The 21,540-nt window shown below is 42.4% G+C and overlaps 1 protein-coding gene across 2 annotated transcripts in view; it reads right to left on the bottom strand.

The window, feature by feature from the left end:
* The window catches only part of HTT (huntingtin), a 182,880-nt gene that overhangs the window by 118,714 nt on the left and 42,626 nt on the right, over positions 1-21,540 (bottom strand). Inside the window, exons 11-21 of one of the 2 annotated variants that reach the window (XM_075857408.1) lie at positions 20,579-20,659; positions 19,566-19,918; positions 16,968-17,091; positions 16,559-16,674; positions 16,144-16,255; positions 15,136-15,273; positions 13,524-13,682; positions 13,039-13,136; positions 11,465-11,604; positions 2,762-2,825; positions 1,465-1,565 (exon numbers count right to left, since the gene is read on the bottom strand). In XM_075857408.1, the coding sequence (XP_075713523.1) occupies positions 1,465-1,565; positions 2,762-2,825; positions 11,465-11,604; positions 13,039-13,136; positions 13,524-13,682; positions 15,136-15,273; positions 16,144-16,255; positions 16,559-16,674; positions 16,968-17,091; positions 19,566-19,918; positions 20,579-20,659 (1,486 nt within the window). Of the gene's footprint in view, positions 1-1,464; positions 1,566-2,761; positions 2,826-11,464; positions 11,605-13,038; positions 13,137-13,523; positions 13,683-15,135; positions 15,274-16,143; positions 16,256-16,558; positions 16,675-16,967; positions 17,092-19,565; positions 19,919-20,569; positions 20,660-21,540 lie in introns of both variants that reach the window. The other variant, XM_075857398.1, reaches the window with a different exon arrangement.

Raw genomic sequence — 21,540 nt, 5'->3', positions numbered from 1 at the left:
CCTATGCGCGTGCACCCGATGCCGGCCCCGGTCTTGTGACAGTAAATTGTAAATATATTAACTAACTATTCCCGAATCGACCGTTTTTGAGTCTGGAAGGTTTAGAAGACTAAACCCTATCTGCAGAACGGCATGTAGGTAGTTTAGTGGCGACAAACAGGTTCCATTTAAAAGCAGTTTTTCGAAATACAGGAGGATTTTGGAAAACCCCTTTACCGTACAGGTTATCATTTAGAATTTTGAAAAAAAGACTATTGAAAGTATATTAACCCCTTAATGACCACCGATACGCCTTTTCACGGCGCTGCATCAGGATAAGTAAACAGAGCAGGGAGCGTCAAATCTCCCTGCTCTCAGCTGCCAAAGGCAGCTGAGAGCTGGGGGCATCCCTGCTCGAACGTGTGAGATCGATATTAGTATCGATCTCATCCATTTAACCCCTCAGATGCGGTGCTCAATAGCGAGCACCGCATCGGAGTTGTTTTGGAGAGAGGGAGGGAGCTCCCTCTCTCTCCCACCGACACCCGGCGATAAGATCGCCGAGTGTCTGTGTCTTCTATGGCAGGCCTAATAAAAGCCCCCAGATATGCCTGCTAGGCTATGCCAGAGGCATGACCTAGCAGAGGCCTGTCCGTTTTAAACGGACAGGCAGTAATACAATGCAATACAAAAGTATTGCAGTGTATTATAAAAGTGATCGGAGAATCGCATATTAAATTCCCCTAATGGGGCTAGTAAAAAAAAAAGTAATTAAGTAAGAAAAGTTAATAAAAAAAAAAAAAAAAAAAAAAAGTTATCAAAAAGTCGCATCTACACCAAAATGCTACCAATAAAAATTACAAGTCATCCGGCAAAAAACAAGCCCTCATACAACCACAACGGCGGAACAATAAAAAAAAAAAGTTATGGCTCTTCAAATATGGAGACGCAAAAACAAATAATTTTGAAAAAAAAGTTCTTACTGTGTAAAAGTACTAAAACATACAAAATCTATACAAATTTGGTATCTTTGCAATCGTAACAACCCGCTGAATAAAGTGATTGTGTTATTTATACCACACGGTAAACGGCGTAGATTTAGGACGAAAAAAGAGTGGCGAAATTTCAGATTTTCTACCCCCCCCCCCCCAAAATGTTAATAAAAAAGTTAGTCAATAAATAATATGTACCTCAAAATGGTGCTATTAAAAAATACAACGTGTCACGCAAAAGCAAGCCCTTATACAGCTATGCCGACGCAAAAATAAAAAAAAAGTTATAGCTCTTCGAATGCGACGATGGAAAAACGTAAAAACCGGCTTGGTCATTAGAGCCCAGAATGCAAGCGGGGGGGGAAGGGGTTAAGAACATTTTTGCTTTCCAAGTCTAGTCGGCTTTTCGATTTTCTTCAACCACGTGTCAGTGACGACTAAAAGACAGACGATAGTGACTCCGTCCAACGCCGCTCAGTCATTTTAGACTTACCGAGCTAATGAGGCTGCTGCTACGCGTCTCACCCGAGCATCTTCATCTCCCAGAAGGCTGATGACAACGCCATTTAATACACGTTCCTGAAGATGAAGCAACTGTAATATAAAACGTAGAGGAGACGGTCAAATCTGTTCTGATGAGAAATTATCAAATCGCTTTTAGCGATACATTGTACTGCAGCATACATGACGGATACACGCTCAGGTTATAGCGCTACATATTATCCTAGTTTATCAGAGAAAAACAGGTAGAGAACACAACTACACCTGGGCTTATGAAGGACATAAAACGTCTATACAGGGTGGGCCATTTATATGGATACACCTAAATAAAATGGGAATGGTTGGTGATATTAACTTCCTGTTTGTGGCACATTAGTATATGGGAGGGGGGAAACTTTTCAAGCTGGGTGTTGACCATGGCGGCCATTTTGAAGTCGGCCATTTTGTATCCAACTTTAGTTTTTTCAATGGGAAGAGGGTCATGTGACACATCAAACTTATCGAGAATTTCACAAGAAAAACAATGGTGTGCTTGGTTTTAACGTTACTTTATTCTTTCATGAGTTATTTACAAGTTTCTGACCACTTATAAAATGTGTTCAAAGTGCTGCCCATTGTGTTGGATTGTCAATGCAACCCTCTTCTCCCACTCTTCACACACTGATAGCAACACCGCAGACGAAATGCCTCCCGATCTGACCCCCTTAGACTTTTATCTTTGGGGTCATCTGAAGGCAATTGTCTATGCTGTGAAGATACGAGATGTGCAGCAACTGAAACTACGGATACTGGAAGCCTGTGCTAGCATTTATTCTGCGGTGTTGCTATCAGTGTGTGAAGAGTGGGAGAAGAGGGTTACATTGACAATCCAACACAATGGGCAGCACTTTGAACACATTTTATAAGTGGTCAGAAACTTGTAAATAACTCATGAAAGAATAAAGTAACGTTAAAACCAAGCACACCATTGTTTTTCTTGTGAAATTCTCGATAAGTTTGATGTGTCACATGACCCTCTTCCCATTGAAAAAACTAAAGTTGGATACAAAATGGCCGACTTCAAAATGGCCGCCATGGTCAACACCCAGCTTGAAAAGTTTCCCCCCTCCCATATACTAATGTGCCACAAACAGGAAGTTAATATCACCAACCATTCCCATTTTACTTAGGTGTATCCATATAAATGGCCCACCCTGTATAATGGAAGGTTTGAGCAAAACGATCTTACACATTTCTAGAATGTAACCGATTCATTTAACATATGCAAAGAAAAGATGAAGCATATTTACCCCAGTATAAAAATGGACACCTCTATGTAATCCTTCTGCTCGGCCTTCCAAGAAACTGACTAACCTGCAGAAAGAGAAGCTGGATGTGTGACGTTTGCGGCACATAGAGAAGGACGTGACATTTTTATTATGTTCTGTTGCGCCAACATATTCTGTAGTGTTTCACAGAGATGGTCACCATTCACATCAGTCCCTGTCCACCAACGAGGCTCCCAATCTAACTTTATCACAACTTAAGACGTTTGATAGGGGCCACACGTTACAAAAAGACGCGAAAAGCCAGCCATCTATGACGTGTTTGTGTGGCTATAGGCAAAACTGCAAGCCAGTTCAGTTACAGCAGTATCTTTATCAGTCTGGAGCACATAAATAAACGGTCCATCTAGATCATGATTTAACATACAGATGTAGCAGAGTTGAGTTTTCACTTGGAAAAACTCAAATACACAACGGGGCTCTCATTTCAATGGTGTCGTAGGAACAACATTCTCTGCATAATATATTTGGATAAACACCATTTTTCTTCCCATTTCTTTTGATAAACATGAACCGATGTGTAACAGCAGGACTGGAGTTATAGGGAATGTAAAATGGACTGGAGTTATAGGGAATGTAGAATGGACTGGAGTTATAGGGAATGTAGAATGGACTGGAGTTATAGGGAATGTAGAATGGACTGGAGTTATAGGGAATGTAGAATGGACTGGAGTTATAGGGAATGTAGAATGGACTGGAGTTATAGGGAATGTAGAATGGACTGGAGTTATAGGGAATGTAGAATGGACTGGAGTTATAGGGAATGTAGAATGGACTGGAGTTATAGGGAATGTAAAATGGACTGGAGTTATAGGGAATGTAGAATGGACTGGAGTTATAGGGAATGTAGAATGGACTGGAGTTATAGGGAATGTAGAATGGACTGGAGTTATAGGGAATGTAAAGTGGACTGGAGTTATAGGGAATGTAGAATGGACTGGAGTTATAGGGAATGTAGAATGGACTGGAGTTATAGGGAATGTAAAGTGGACTGGAGTTATAGGGAATGTAGAATGGACTGGAGTTATAGGGAATGTAGAATGGACTGGAGTTATAGGGAATGTAGAATGGACTGGAGTTATAGGGAATGTAGAATGGACTGGAGTTATAGGGAATGTAAAGTGACCTATTTAAAGCAAGTTTTTATGTTAAATTATGTGGCGGGTTTTTTTGTATGTTATTATTTATATTAAATAAATAATCCTAAAATCTTGCAGTTTTCACTCTGGCCTCTGAGCCTCATATTAGACTGATCCTTCCTGTTCTGTAGAGATCACTTCCCAGCAGTCATCTCATTATCATCGCAGGCACAATGACAGGAAATACTTCTATATAGATTACTCAGGATCCACTATTGTCAATAGGTAATGGACACAGATCCCCTCCTCCCCCTCCCTGCACAGGTCAGAGCATGCCTAGAAAACTCTCATAGACGTCAATGGGTCCCATCCGGTTTACAGGTTTGTATGGTCCATGTGGCTGCTGTAAAGCATACCTCCAAATGCTGTAAACAGCAGCTCAGGCAAGATGGCTGCCCACTATTAACACGACCAGAAAATAGAATTAAAAAAAAAAAAAATCTACAATCAAAAAATAAAAATAAATTATGTTGCACTATCTGGTTGTCATTCGGTGATACATTCCCATTAAGCTTTTTACAGCCATTAAACCCATACTACTCCAACCTGCCCAGGTGTCAAAGAGCAAGGTGCTGTGCCACATAGTCCAGCGGCTTGTTACACGTCCGGGCGGCACAACAGCAGTAAGACTTTTTTTTTAGTTTTGCCAGGAAAAACCCATTAACCCCTTAGTGTCTAAGCCTGTTTTGGCCTTCAGGACCAGCCCCATATTTGCAAATCTGACATGTGTCACTTTATGTGGTAATAACTCCGGAATGCTTTTACCTATCCAAGCGATTCTGGGATTGTTTTCTCGTGACACATTGGACTTTATGATACTGAAAAAATGTTGCCGTTAAATTCAATATTTATTTGTAAGAAACGCCAAGATTTAGAGAAAATTAGCAAAAATTTGCATTTTTCTAAATGTAAATGTATTTACTTGTAAAACAGATAGTAATACCACACAAAATACTTACTAGTTAACATTTCCCATATGTCTACTTTATATCTGCATCGTTTTTTGAACGTCCTTTTATTTTTCTATGACATCACAAGGCTTAGAACTTTAGCAGCAATTTCTCATATTTTTAAGAAAATTTCAAAAGGCGATTTTTACAGGGGCCAGTTCAGTTCTGAAGTGGCTTTGAGGACTTTATATATTAGAAACTCCCCATAATTCACCCATTTTGAAAACTTCACCCCTCAACGTATTCAAAACAGCATTCAGAAAGTGTTTTAACCCTTTAGGCGTTTCACAGGAATTAAAGCAAAGTGGAGGTGAAATTTACAAATTTAATTTTTTTACTTCGAAAATTCATTTGTAATACATTTTTTCTGTAACACAGAAGGTTTTACCCAAGAAATGCAACTCAATATTTATTGCCCAGATTCTGCAGTTTTTAGAAATACCCCACATGTGGCCCTAGTGCGGTCATGGACTGAAACACCGGCCTCAGAAGCAAAGGAGCACCTAGAGGATTTTGGGGCCTCCTTTTTTTAGAATATATTTTAGGCACCATGTCAGGTTTGAATAGGTCTTGTGGTACCAAAACAGTAAAGACCCCCAAAAAGTGACCCCATTTTGGAAACTACACCCCTCAAGGAATTTATCTATGGGTATAGTTAGCATTTTGAACCCACAGTTTTTTTGCTAAGGCTGGGTTCACACGACCATGTTACGTCCGTAATGTACGGAACGTATTTCGGCCGGAAGACCCGGACCGAACACAGTGCAGGGAGCCGGGCTCCTAGCATCATAGTTCTGTATGATGCTAGGAGTCCCTGCCTCTGCGTGGAACTACTGTCCCGTACTGTAATCAAGATTACAGTACGGGACAGTTGTCCTGCAGCGAGGCAGGGACTCCTAGCGTCGTACATCACTATGATACTAGGAGCCCGGCTCCCTGCACTGTGTTCGGTCCGGGTCTTCCGGCCGAAATACGTTCCGTACATTACGGACATAACATGGTCGTGTGAACCCAGCCTAAATTTATTTGAATTAGTATGTGAAGATGAAAATCTACTTTTTTTGTGAAAAAACGTAGAAATTTAAAATTTTTACAAGGAATAAAGTAGAAAAAACACCCCAACATTTGTAAAGCAATTTCTTCCGATTATAGCAATACCCCATATGTGGTAATAAACTGCTGTTTGGACCCACAGCAGGACTCAGAAGAGAAGAAGCACCATTTGGATTTTGGATTTCTGATTTTGCTGGAATAGTTTTCAGTGCCGTGTCGCGTTTGCAATGCACTGGAGGGATGAAAACCGTGGAAACCCCCCAATAGTGACCCCATTTTGGAAGCTACACCCCTCAAGGAATTTTTCTAGGGGTAAAGTTAGCATTTTGACCCCACAGTTGTTTTGCTGAATTCATTGGAATTAGTTTGTAAAGGTAAAAATCTACTTTTTTTCTGAAAAAAAGGTAGCCATTTTTAATATTTACGAGGAATGAAGGAGAAAAAGCACCCCAACGTTTGTAAAACAATTTCTCCTGATTACGTAAATACCCCATATGTGGTAATAAACTGCTGTTTGGACCCACACCGGGGCTTAGAAGGGAAGGAGCGCTAGTTGGCTTTTGGAGCTCAAATTTAGCTGGAATAGTTTTTGGGTGTCATGTCGCATTTGCAAAGCCCCCGAGAGACAGAAACAGTGGAAGCCCCCCAAAAGTAACCCCATTTGGGAAACTACACCAATTAAGGAATCTATCTAGGGATATAGTGAGCATTTAGGCCCCACACGTCTTTTGCAGAATTTATTAGAATTAGGGCGTGAAAATTAATATCAACATTATTTCCAATAAAATGTTGAATTTTTTCAATTTCACAAAGGATAAAGGAGAAAATGCTGCCCAACATTTGTAAAGCAATTTCTCCCGAGTGCGGCTATACCCCACGTGGTCATAAAAGTTTTTTCATTAGAAAGTAATTAACCCTTTACGAACTGATTCATGTTTTGCTTTTTCGTTTTTCCTCCCCGCTTTCCGAGAGCCACAACTTTTTATTTTTTCGTCAATAGAGCGGTGTGAGGGCATATTTTTTGCGGGACGAGCTGTAGTTTTTATTGGTACATCAGACTTTTTGAGCACTTTTTATTACATTTTTTGGTAGAGCCAGGGTGACCAAAAAAACTGTGATTTTGCCGTTTTAAAATTCTTTATTTTTCACGGCGTTCACCGTGCGAGTTCAATAATGGTATATTGTAATAGCTTGGACTTTTACGGACGCAGCGATACCAATTTTGTGTATTTTTTAAATTTTTTTACATTACTTTAGAGAAAAAATGTGAAAAGGGTTTATTTTTGGACTTTAAATATTTATTTAATTTTTTCCACTAATAATAACCATTTACTTTTGTTTTTACATATTTTATTAGTCCCCCTAGGAGACTTGAACCAGCGATCGTTAGATCACTGGTAGAATACACTACAATACTAATGTATTGCAGTATATTGTCATTTTTACAGGCTCCTGTAACAGCGTGATCGCTGTTTCTGTCTGTTAGTCCCGGGTATCAGCTGTAATACACAGCTGACACCCGCAGCGTATGGCACGGGCTCAGTGCGTGAGACATAGGGATGTCACGATACCAGAATTTGGACTTCGATACCGATACTTCGTTTAGTATTGCGATTTCGATACCAATTTCGATACTTTTGCCAACAGTAATTAAAAAAAAATTCTTCCGTTCAAAATTCATCACACATCGCGCCTCACATTAATAGTAATTAATCCCATCATGTTTCTCAGTCATAATGGGTTAATGTGCGAGGTACATGATGGGGTTAATTACTATTAATGTGAGGCACATGGAGGGTAAATTCATCGCACCTCGCGCCTCACATTAATAAGTGTATGAAAGCCGTGTTTCCTTTTTTTACAGCGTACACGTCATAAATGATGCAAAAAAATTGTTGCGCTCGCCAATACTGAATGTGTGTATTTTATGTATTGAGACTTATTTTAATGTTTATTGTAAAAAAGGTGAAGGTGTATTTTTTTTTTTCATTTTAACAATACTTTGTTTTTACTTTATTTTTAAACTCTAATGTACTGACATATATCAGATATGTGCCAGTACATTAGCCTGTGGACGGATAATACACAGGCTGTTGTTAGGACATACTTGGGTATGTCCTAACAACATGAAATATGGTAAGACAGCCCTGGGGTCCGTCAATAGACCCTGGGCTGTCTGCCCATATATGGTATGGCCCTCGATCGCGTCACAGGAATTCCCTGTGACGCGATGCAGGGGCATCCCCCCTGCTCATTTTCTCCTGAATGCTGCAGTCAGCTGTGATCTCAGCATTCAGGGGAATAACGGCGGAGATGAGAGGTTTCTCTGATCTCCGCCGTTATAGCGCGGGGCTGCGGCTGTGTAATACAGCCATTGCCCCGCTCCTGACAGGAAGTGCGCGCGCGGTCAGCATGAGGAGATGCGGCCGGCGCTGCACTAATGAGCGGAGGTTCAGGCACTGAGGACAGAACATGGGGGTGTTTTGCAGTGCGCCCGCCATGTTCTGTCTTCAGTGCCGCAGATCATTAGTGCAGCACTGGCCGCATCGCATCATCCTGACCCCGCAAACTTATCATGACTCAGGAGCGGGGCTGTGGCTGAAGTACACAGCCGCAGCCGCGCTCCCATACATTCATGTATTACTATACTGAGCTGTGCGGCTGCGCAGCTCAGTATCGAAATACAGGAAATAGCGGTATCGAACCGTTTAGGGATGCACAGTATCGAAGTTTCGATGCACCGTGCATCCCTAGTGAGACACTCCATATATCCCACACCACGACATGCTATTAAGTCATGGTGCGCAAAGGGTTTAATGCGCAGCGGATGGTGCAGAGTGAAAATTACAATTTTCCACTGATGTGTCATTTTAGTGCACTATATGTTGTGCCCAGTTTGTGCCACAAATACCACATAAAATAGTAACAGGGTTCTCCCGGGTATTGCGATGCCATATTGGTGGACGTAAACAGCTGTTTTGGCACGCTGTAGGGCTCAGAAGGGAGGGAGCGCCATTTGGCTTTTGGAGCGCAGATTTTGCTTGGTAGTAGCTCTGGCGTTTTGCTGGTATTTCAGTTTATAATGTGGGCGCAAATGTAGGCTGTGCGGAGTACATCAGGGCATAATAATGGGGTATAATAATGGGGTAAATAAATAATAATCCGCACATATGTGGCCGGTGTCGCACTTATAAATGGCGCCCGATCTTATCCGCTTTTGGAACGCTCTGCACATTTTGCATCGCCATATTCTGGGAGCCGGAACTTTTTTATTTTTTCACCACCGGAGCTGTGTGAGGGCTTATTTGTTGCGGGACAATCTGTAATTTTCATTGGTACCATTTTGGGGTACATACGATTTTGTTGATCACTTTTTATTAAATTTTTCGGCAAGCCGGGTGACCAAAAACCATCAATTCTGACAATGATTTTTATTTATTTTTGACGGCGTTTACCCTGGGCTATAAATGACTATTATACTTTATTCTGCGGGTCGGTACGATTACGGCGATACCAGATGTATATAGGTTTTTTTATGTTTTGCAGCGTTTGCGCAATAAAATCACTTATTTAGAAAATAAATTATTTTCTGTGTCGCCATATTTGGAGAGTCATAACTTTTTTATTTTTCAGTCAAAAAAGCTGTGTAAGGGCTTGTTTTTTGCGGGACCGGTTGTAGTTTGCATCGGTAGTATTTGGCGTACATGCGACTTTTTGATCACTTTTTATTACATATTTTGTGAGGGGTGGTGACCAAAAAAAATAGTGATTCTGCCATTGTTTTTTTTTTTTTTTTCGGTGTTCACCGTGCGGGAAAAATAATATTATAGTTTTATAGTTGGGGTCGTTACGAACGCGGTGATACCAAATATGTGTAATTATTTTTTACGTGTTCATTTTTTTTCCTATAATAAAAGACTTCTAAAAAAAGCAGTTCTTGTTTATATCACTTTTTTTAAAACATTTTTATCCTTTTTTTTACTTTTTTCACTTGTCCCACTAGGGGACACTTAGACTTGCAGCTTTGATCGCTGCTGGAATACATTACACTACCTACGTAGTGTAATACATTCCAACTGTCATTGAGACGTGACAGTCACACTGACAGGAAGCCTACGACGACCACCCTCCGGCTGGTCCTCATAGGCTTCTGTACATGGCAACCCGGAAGACATTGTCTGGCGTCCGGTTGCCATGGGTACGATCGCCAGCCCCCGTGATTTCACATGGGGGCTGCCGATCGGCGCTAAACACCTTAATTGTGGCGTTCAAAATCGAGCGCCGCTATTAAGGGGTTAACTGCCGATATCAGCGGCGATGGGCCGCTGATCGGCAATGGAGAATGCAGGGCAGACACCCTGCACAGTTAACCGCCGCTGCGGTGTAGCGCCGCACGGCGGTTAACTGTCAAAGCACAGACGTAACTGCAAGTCAAGGTGCGCGAACTTACTGCTCACCTTGACGTACAGTTACGTCATGGTGCGTTAAGGGGTTAAGCACAGCTAGAAAAAAACCAAAAACACCCCAACATGAAGCGGGAATACTGCCACTTCTAAACAATCAGTGTCGTCACCTTGCTCGTATGATTCATGCTGGTTACGTGCTAGTTTATTGATATGTTTCGGCATGGAACGAGAGCGTGGAGAATAACCCACAAGGAATCACAAAAGCCTAATTTGAGCATCATGAAAAAAACATATGTTAACCCCTTTCCGCTGCAGCCATTTGTCAGATTTTCACTTTTTTCCTCCCCACCTTCCAAAAGGGAGAACTTCTTTATTTTCTGTCGATATGGGCATGATTTTTGCGGGACGAGTTGTAGGTTTTTCATGGCACCATTTATTGCACCATATAATTAATTGTGGGGTAGAAAGTTAAAAAAACTGATTCCACCATTGTTTCTTGGGCTTTGTTTTCATGGCGTTCACATGCCAATAAAATGACATGTTAACTTTATTCTGTGGGTCAATACGATTATTTAATTCACCTTTTAATAAAACATTTTTGTGGGAGATGAGGGGACCAAAAAACTGATTTTGGCTGTTTACTTTTTTTTTTTACGGCATACACCATGCATGTTAATTAAATGATATATTCGAATAGTTCAGACTTTTACAGATGTGGCGATACCAATTATTTTTGTTTATTACAAAAAAAAAATGACAATGCTTTAGGGGTGAAATAGGAAAAGGGGTTTGTTTTAAACGTAATAGATTTTTTTCGTACATAAAAATACAAAAAAAAAAGAAAAATGTATTTAACCGATTTTCACTTTTTTTTTTTATTAGTCCCCCCTCAGGGGACTTGCAGTATATCGTCTTTCTGACAGGCTTCTATTAAGACTGCAGGCAGGGCTTAATAGGGCTCAGCCCGTGAGACCGCTCCATACTTCCCCTACCCAGCTATGATGCAAGGATACGTCATACATTGAGAAAGGGGTTAAGATTTTTTTTTTATTTTTTTTTTTCAAAGGAAAAACATGTGTGCAAAAATAAATTTCTTAGTTTAAGAGTTCTTTTACTAACCGGAAATCAATTTCTGCAAGAGTTTCCAGGAGCTCCGTCCTCACAAGCCAGTAAGAACTGTTCTTTAGGGTGAGCAGATCTATCATCAGCTGTAAACCAAGCTCGCTGTATGTGCTACAACACAAACTGGAAATGCAATGCTGGGGGGGAAAAAAAAAAAAAAAAAAAAGGAAAAAAAGTGAGAGTGGAGGTCATATAATGCAGACCATGAAATACAACTTCTTATCCGTCTTTTATAATATAGAAACACACAAATATGAACTGAACACCAACCCGCACGTGGTAACCTGCAGCTCGATTACACTACGCCTGGAGGACAACAAGAGCTGGTCAGTTACAACCCCAAACCTAGGCAGTATCTGTGATAAACGCCTGCAAACACACACATATGACCAAATCTACTACCCCGAACCTAGCCCAAACGATAACTTGTCTTCTATTTTCCCACATGCCACCTGTAAGAATATAATCCAGCTTCTGTCCACCGTCCTGATGTTAGAAAATCACTGCCTGAAGACCAGTAGCTCGAGTAACTACACGTCCCAGGATGCCTTGACTAGGAATCCTATATGTGGCCAGATCACATCTGAGAGAAACTTTATAGAACATATTCCAATATAGATCATTTTAAATTGAGATCAGGAAGCCGGCGACCCGCAGGTCTAAGGCACAGGAGAAGCTGCAGACTGCAAACTCCAGCAAACTGCAGGGACGTCCACAAATGACTGGTTGGTAATAGCTTTATATCTACAGGACACATGAGGCAGCCTGAAAAGGATTCCGCAACAGCAAAATACACAGGGCGACGCATCAAAACCTGCAGCAGAAAATCTGCATCTGTTTTTACGTCAATAAATAAAATCCGCACCTCAAAATGCATAAAAATATGTGCAGTATTAAGTGTGAATTTTACCTGCATTTATTCTACAACATGTGCATACAGCTTTAAGATGCTATTTGTAATGTGATTTGAATGGTGCTATTGTACCCGCTGAGCGGCTACCTTAACGGGAGTGTGCCATATGCCAATTACAGTGCCGTCTGGCCTGATAAAGACAGTTATTTGTTTAGGGACAAAAGTAGGAAGGCCACGGACTATCAGACCGCATGCTGCGCACTCCAGTGTGGTTCACTTTATAACCTTAAGGGTATGTTCACACGATTAACATAATACGTCTGAAAATACGGAGCGGTTTTCAAGAAAAAACAGCCCCTGATTTTCAAACGTTTTTTGAGAAACTTGCGTTTTTCGCGGCGTTTTTGGAGCGGTTTTCAATAGAGTCTATGAAAAACGCCTCCAAAAACGTCCCGAGAAGTGTCCTGCACTTCTTTTGACGCGGCCGTCATTTTACGCGCCGTATTTTGACAGCGACGTGTAAAATGACAGCTCGTCTGCACAGAACATCGTAAGACCCATTGCAAGCAATGGGCAGATGTTTGCCGACGTATTGGAGCCGTCTTTTCAGGCGTAATTAGAGGTGTAAAACGCCTCCATTACGTCTGAAAAGAGGCCGTGTGCACATACCCTAAGACAGAAACGAAGCCATTTTTTAGATGAACCTATTTCCACTCACCCTGACTGCTGCACAAGCCATCTTGCATGTAACCGACGATTCATCTTTAAGGGATTTTTGCAATAAAGGAATGCAATCTTCCAGAGTAAAGATGTTCCCTAAAAACAAAGAATATTTCAGCTATTACCGATCGTTGTACAATTTTCAAAATCATTTGGGAGATGTAATGATTGCCATAAAGCTAGGTCACCCAGCTTGACCCCCCCCCAAAAAAAAAAAAGAAAACGGCCCCCAGATGGACATTCTTCTATGAGACAGAGTGGCGAGCCGCTCACGATGTAGATCCCAGACCAATGAAGTCCATATGCCCTAATAAGATATGGTTTTCTTCAATAGACTACCCCTTTAAATAGGTTTATGTTAGCTATTAAAATATACCTACTGGCACTACCAAGAACTGCAGCAATCACACCTATTACTCATATTAGTACTTTTTATAGGACACTGAAATATAGCAGTTTTATGCCGAAGACCCCATAAGTTACCTGTACGGTTTTTAACAACAGTCAGCCAACGTTCGGCATCATATCGGGACTTGTTCAGTATGGAGTAGACTATGGTGCCACAGAGAATGGACATGGCTCCTCTAACCTGGGGGTCCCCATGATTAATATAGTTCAAGATATCGGACACAAACTGCATTTCTAAAGGGAAGATATAAGCATTCAAGTCACCTGCAAACAACACATATACAGAAAAGCATAATAAAATAGTAGGAACTGAGTGTTGAACGTAACATAGTAACGAGATACGGGGCTGGTTTATACGGATGCATTCGGAGTTCCGAGTATTAAAGGGTAACTGAACTTTTAAAAAACTTTTGACATATAAGTGACACGTCAGAAGTTTTGATCAGTGGGGGTCCAAGCACTGAGACCCCCACCAATTGGTTAAACAGAGCGGCGGTAGCGCTCTGGTGAGCGATGCGCTGCTAAATTTCTGATCTGCTTTTCTCGGAAAGTAAAAAATCAAAAATAAAGCGGCGTAGCAATCACCCATGCGCCTTTGTTTTAGCGATCGGCGGAGGTCTCACCAATCAAAACGTATAACATGTAAAATGTTTTTTAACCCCTTCCCAACATTTGACGTATGGCTACGTCATAGCAGGGTAGGGGGAAGTATGGAGCGGGCTCACAGTCAATATACAACGTGGGTGACGGCTGTATGTTACAGCCGACACTTCACAGTAACGAGTGGGATCGTGCTCGTCAAAACGCGACCACAGCATTTAAATAGCTAGAAAGAGAGGGGCGACCCCTTCTAGCAGCTCGTCGCGACCCCCACAATGCAATGGCGGGATGGCAATTGCTGCTATAACACCTTGGGGGCCTAATCGTATTGACCCACAGAATAAAGTTAACATGTTGTTTTAATTGCACGGTGACTTACGTAAAAAAGGAGCGCAAAAAACAATGGAGGAATCAGTTGTGTTTTTTTCATTTTTTTCCCCCTGTAAAATTTTGATACCGTTTCCTAGTACATTATATGGCACAATAAATGGCGCTACGAAAAACTACAACTCGTCCCGCAAAAATCGTGCCCTCAAAGGACTATAGCGACGGAAAAATAAAGAAGTTATGGCTTTTGGAAGGTGGGGAGGAAAAAATGAAAATCTGAAAACGGTTTACGACGGGAAGGGGATAAAAGCTTAGTTACCCTTTAAGCTGGTCACACATTAGATGTAGGTTGGCCGAACCCGCCGACGCGAGGAAAAAAAAAAAAGTTCGGACATGTTAAATGTCAACATGCCCGTTTTTTTGGGTTCATAAGGAGATAAGCCGCTCCTTATCCTTATTAAACGGTGCTCTATGTAGTTAAACATTTCATAGAAGCGAAGTAGACGTCCAAGCTATGGAACTCCACTGCTGACAAAATCACTGACTAGAGAGCACTCTTTTTGAAACTCCCATTCAGTTCTATAGGGGGATGGAGAATGCTCATATTGTACTCCGTCCAAGAACAGGGATTCGGGGCTGCTGTTCAATGCAATACGGAGGGTCAGACCCCCCACCTAATATACTTTTATGACCCGCCTGATTGATGGCTCATATTAGTTATAAAATTAGTATTTGTTACGATATTAGTTTCATCCGTTACCTGGATGATCTACACTCTCTGGCTGCAGCTTGTAAAGCCTGCTGAAGAAAGCCTCAGGGTACAGAGCAACAGCGGCCCCGACACAACTCAACGCCAACGCCTTCACACTGACCCGCACTGCTCTGTCCGGAACCATGGCTGGAGAACACAAAATCACAACAAGTTCACAGACACATCAAGGAAAGAAGTTTTCTAGAATGTTAAGGTCACATAAAACAGATCGTTGTACAGTGTTTTTATATGTTGTATAAATCAGCCTTCCATCCCCTACAATGAGTGCCTACTACAGCGACTTCTTTATGGCCTGAAGAGGCCTGTTCACTACAGTAGTAATTGACGGGTCTGTTTTAAAAAGTTTAACGTGCAAGTTCATAGATTTAATCATAAAAAGTTGAGCAACTTCAGAAATACTTAGCGTAACTTGTCTTGTGCTCATCTGCTCTTATATCCTCTATTGTGCAGGCAGGTTGAAATCTCCCTGTAACCCCCCCCCCCACCTGTTCAATGACTTTACAGAGCGGTCTTTCAAGTAGAAAAAATAAACTTGCCCAGAATGCAGTGCAGCAGACAGCACTCCAATATATGTGTGTTGAGCCGGACAGTTTAAACGGTTAGGTAACGGGTATGCTATACGCCATATTTATATACAATACACTTAGGTTAAAGGGGTTGTCCAACCTCTAGACAACGGCTTACAATGGTGTATTATAACAAAAGTAGTAATGTTCACCGTCTCAATCCCCTGCTGCTGCTTCCCTGGTCCCCCGCCGGTCTCTGTCCTTCCTGCTGATGACACCGCTGAGGAGAACGCTGCGGTCGTGTCGACATGTCAACGACGGATCAGGAACAACAGAGACCGGCGGGGGACCGGGGAAGCGGCATCACGAGATTGACAAGGAGAGTATTACTTCTTTTGTTCTAGTATACCAACGTGGAACATTTTTAAAAGTTCATGGGGTGGGACAACTCCCTCCATTTCTCTCAAATCAATTCTAGCAGTGATCTTACCTCTCTTCTGTCCAGTCAGCAGGAAGGAAGCGGATAACAGACGTACACAGTGAATAAGGGGAGCTGCATCGTCATCTGTGTAGTGACCAATGTCCCCCTTTATCCTGGACGGCTGCAACAATAAGAATGACAGACATACAAGACAAGAAATTAGTTATAACCTCTGGCGCAACGGCACAAACAGCCCTTGACATATCTATATTGGGAGGCACATACAAGTGCTACCATTGGTGTACATTAATCTAGGCACTAGTATCTGTTAGCCTCTATTCCCAACTATGTTGTGGCATCTGTCTAGAACGCCGTGACGGAACCGTAACACGACTGACAACAAGCGGCACTCGCAGGAAGCTGCTCCGTCGTTTATTAGCGATGCATGTGATGGAGGCTACGACACAAATGTGAATTTTTTTACCTTATTTTCGAGGTCTCCCGGCTCCACCATTTCCTCTTTGGTGACAAAGCGATCAACGCTGCTATCAGAGGACTGGCGGCTGTGACCCATGGTCTTTAACAGATGATGGTTAAGACCTTTATAGATAAAAACTAATTCAGATTACATTTATAATCCTGAAATCTATTATTTTTATTTCTCACAAATATGAAAACCCAAATTATACATATGTAGAAATCACAACAAACGTTTCAAGGAGCAGTTCAAAATAAAAACGTACACATTGCTATATTCCTGCCGCTGGACCCGTCTAAAGAACACCCAACATATTTAAAACTTTGGCCAGGCATATATTAGTGGCCAAGGTTGGAAACCCATTTACAAATTTAAAAAAAAATAAAAAAAATCCCACAAATTGAGGTCAAATTACCAAGAGACGGGTTTCCAAAGTGATCTGCGGGCTCTCCTTGGTGCAGGATTGCCCCTTCATCTTCTTCATCCTGGAGCTGTCCTATCTGCATTCCAGAATACTGGTTATCAGAGCCATCCATCACCTGAAAATTAATATAAGCCAATTATAAATGATTACAAGTTCAAGTCCTAAAGAATAAACCTTTAAAAAGACATGCTAAAATATGAAGGGGTTGAAGAGCAGTTTTCATACCAGTCCCGTAATGACCCACAGAGATCCATAATCGTTAGGAAAAATTAAAGGGGAATTCATAGTGTTTGGAAATATTTAAAAAAAAAACATTGAAGTGTTGAATCTGCTCTACTAAAAATAAAACAAACCGCTCCTTTGGGACTTGTGTGGGAGTCCGCAGAAGCAGCCATAATCCTTGTCCTCTGCTACAGAAGAGAGCCTTTTTTTGTTCAATAAACAGTAATGTAAAGCCCCGGGGGCCGACATCGGTACGGGGGCCGACATCGGTAGGGGGGCCGACATCGGTAGGGGGGCCGACATCGGTACGGGGGCCGACATCTACATCAAGTCAATAGCAGATCTCTGCAGCAGACCACGAAATAAGTAAGATGCTGCACTGCAGGGAAGTCGTGGACCGAGCTTCACCCCTCAGTGTAAGATACAGATATGTGGTTACATCTCAACCCTCCTTAGGCTATGTTCACACGGGGTCTTTTGCCGAGTTTTTTGACGCGGAAACCGCGTCGCAAAACTCGGCAGAAACGGCCCGAGAACGCCTCCCATTGATTTCAATGGGAGGCGTCGGCGTCTTTTTCCCGCGAGCAGTAAAACTGCCTCGCGGGAAAAAGCGACATGCCCTATCTTCGGGCGCTTCCGCCTCCGACCTCCCATTGACTTCAATGGGAGGCAGGAGAAAGCGTGTTTTATGCCCGCGGCGCTCAATGGCCGCGGGCGAAAAACGGCGCGATAATTGCTGTTCACACGGAGTATTTTGGGGGAGGAATATCTGCCTCAAAATTCCGTTTGGAACTTTGAGGCAGATATTCCTCCCCCAAAATACTCCGTGTGAACATAGCCTTAGAGGGTCCAACTTCCAGTTTACTTCCTCACTGGGACAAAAGTTTACTGTGGCCTGCTACACCAGTGCAGCACTATACACCCGAGATAAAAAAAAAAGGCAGGTACATGTAATGAGAAAAAACAGCCCTATGTAATGCTAAAAAAAAAATAAAAAAATAAAAATGACTATGAGCTCTATGGGATCCCCCCCCCAAAAAAACGCTAATACAGCATATCTGGCTATTTTGGTTCAGGCCCCCATACACAGATTAATGTAGGCCAAACCAGTCAATGTGTATGGCGGCCTCCCGACAAATGGTGGGGAAAAGAAGGATCGGGCATATCGATAAGCCGCCTGGCAGCGGTTAACTACCCTCTCCCCATCTAAATCACATGAATACTGCATGTGTATGGAGAATTTGTTAGGAATAACGGTCGGCTGAACGAACAATCAGTCGACAGCTATTGAAAGTGTATGGCCAGGATTTCAAGTAGGTAAAACGCCGCTCTCTAATGCAGTGCTTTTGAATAAGGGTATGTTCACACGCAGTGTTTTCAGGCGTAATGCGGGCGTTTTACGCCTGAAAAAACGCCCCTAATACGCCTAAACATCTGCCCATTGCTTTCAATGGGTTTTACGATGCTCTGTTCCCTCAAGGTGTAATTTTATGCGCCCCTGTCAAAATACAGCGCGTAAAAAGACGCCCGCGAAAAAGTAGTGCATGTCACTTCTTGGGACGTTTTTGGAGCAGTTTTTCATTGACTCCATTGAAAAACAGCTCCAATAAACGTCCGTAAAATATGCCGTGAAAAACGCGAGTGGCTACAAAAACGTCTGAAAATCGGGAGCTGTTTTCGCCTGAAAACAGCTCCATATTTTCAGACGTTTCTGGTCACTGCGTGTGAACATACCCTTACGGTTAAGGGAACGGTCATTGTGATAAGATCCCTTCAAGTAGTTGACATAGGGGGTAGTGCTAAATTCACTCATCTACCCTCCGTATAGCACTTTCTCATCAACTGGCCACAATGGAAAGATTTGGGGGCACTTAGCATCAAGTATGTTACACGAAGTACTCTTCAGGGTATCAAAAACATACCAATACTACAATCAGATTTTGTTTATATACCAATGGAGAGAATTCGAATGAAATTAGTTTCACAAGAAGTTTAGGTTTCATTGAGGACCGGTTTGAAAATTGCCGCAGCAAAATTATTGCAAAGCTCTAAAATAACTGTGCAAAATTAAATAAAGCGTGCTTTGTAAAGGGGGGGGGGGTGCCTTTGCTTAAAAGAAAGGCAGATGCACTACATGGTGGTTCCCAAAAAATGGCTTTTGGTGCACCATGCATGGGTATCCTCCTAGGAGGTCATGCTCTCAGGTGGAGGTATGCTGACCTTTTCAAAACTATTGGCTGAGAGTGAAAAGGAGAATGATGAATAGGTAGATGTATCCAACTCTGGGCCCTCCATGGAGGAACTCTGAGACATGTCAGGCCCTTCAGTAGAAGACCGGGATCCCCCCTCTGCCCGCTGCACACTTACAATTTCCGAACTGTCCGAAGGGGTCACAGCAGAATCTGGACCTTCTGTGGTGGTTTGTGAGCTATCACTCACTGGTGAGGAAGCCTGAGTGGTTCCCTCATTCAAGTCCATATTTGTGTCGGACTGGACAGTGCTGATTTGACTTGAACTGCGACTTAAAATGTCCTCGTCGTCGCCTTCTGTCACTGCGCTGGCCAGGTCTGAGCTGCTCAGGTCTACAGAGTCAGACTGCAGGGTGTGCTGTGACCGTGGCTGCTCGGTTATAATATCATGAGTTGTAGAGTCCAGAGATGTGTTAGCAGCTGGCGCAGAAGACGCTCCCATATCAGACGATTCCTCATTCTTCACACCAGCTGGAAAAATAATTAAGTAACATAAGAGAAAAAAATAAAAAATACAGCGGCAGATCAGTGTTAAAGGGAACCCGTCAGCAGTTTTGAGGTCTCGTAACTGCTGACAGGGCGATTTAGGGGCGGGGGAGGGCATCTTAAACGTATTCTTTTATCAGTCGTGAAAGTCGCCTGACCGAGAAAATTATGTCTAATTTCCCAAGCGTGTCGATCTCAAGTGCCACTGAGGCGGGACTTGATGCGCAAGGGCTCCTCTACTGCACGCTGCAAACCTTGCCCCTCTGAGTGATGGCTCTAGAGGTCTCCTGATTGGCCGCTAGAGCCTTCACTCAGGTCACGACGTGGCATTAGCGACCGCCATGCTGGGGAAATCACCAGTGGGCTCCTCGGTCATGCTGCCCTTCTCTTCCTCCACCATATCCCTATTTTTCCCTTGAATACCACCCAAATTAAATAAATGGCCCCCAAAAGAAAAAGCCAAGCGGAACGCCCATTAGTTCTAACTGGCAGGGCACACAGTTGACAGAACCTCACCGATCAGACATTGATGGCATATCCTAGTAATAGGAGAGAATCTAATAGGTCAAGCTTATGCATAAGTAATACAACCCCATTCATCAATATCGTACGGAGGTCATTATGTCGTACACGTACATGACGGACCTATAAACGGAGCCGCAGTGACATCAGACTTGGTTTCGGTCTCATCTTCCAAGCCTTCCTCCTCTCCCAGGTGGATTTTACCTGAACGTACCAGATAACACTGAACATTAAATAACTGTCTCCATAACCATTACATATTATAGAATACATAAAGCGATTGATACCATCATCTAAACACATTTTATGTGAATACACAGTTCAATGTAGTTGAGGGGTTTGAAAATTAAAGGGGTTTTCCGTTTGGAAAATCCCTACTTGTTAGAAGGGTCACTTAACAATAAGCAGATCATAAAGTGCCCCCCTGCTGAGACCCCCAGTGATCAGCAGTAATCTGAGGGAAAACCTGTCAGTAATTGTTCAATTTCCCTGCAGCACCTCTACAGGGGAAATAACGTATTACACTTTGCCCATTCACATCAGTGGGTTTTCTGTAAAATACAGGACAGGACAGGTCCTCCAAAGCGAGAGACGCTCTTTGTAGTCGCTCTCCACTCTGGCCAAGAGATGAGGATCCTGAACAGAGGACCCCCTCGAATAACTATGAATTCGCTAATAGGGTGTATGAAAATGGGTTTTCTAAACTGAACAACCCCTTTATTATGGTAATAAGGGTTTTCCCACTAGAAGAAAAGATGGCATAATGCAAGGCTTATCGGACCCGGCTGATGGGTGTTACAGTACGCTGCAATACAGGTATATGGGACCCTGGCTGTGCAGTGAAACTGCCGTAGTTTTTAAGGATAGTGCAGGTCCCTGAGGTCAGACACCCATTGATCGTAACGTGAAGGCATATAGACTAGCAATATGCAATCTAAGACCTTAGGCACTTGCCATTTGTTCTTAATCCAGAGGTGGTCATACTACAGTGGACTTTAGGAGCCAATGACCTCACTCCAGGAGCCAGTTTGGTTATTATTTCCGTGCCAAATAAAAAAAAACAAAAAAAAAACCCTTTCATAGAA

The sequence above is a fragment of the Rhinoderma darwinii genome, chromosome 1 (genome assembly GCF_050947455.1).
Source record: "Rhinoderma darwinii isolate aRhiDar2 chromosome 1, aRhiDar2.hap1, whole genome shotgun sequence".
Taxonomy (NCBI): Eukaryota; Metazoa; Chordata; class Amphibia; order Anura; family Rhinodermatidae; genus Rhinoderma; species Rhinoderma darwinii.
The sequence above is the reverse complement of the archived record's forward strand: the minus strand, read 5'-3'. Positions and strand labels throughout refer to the sequence as shown.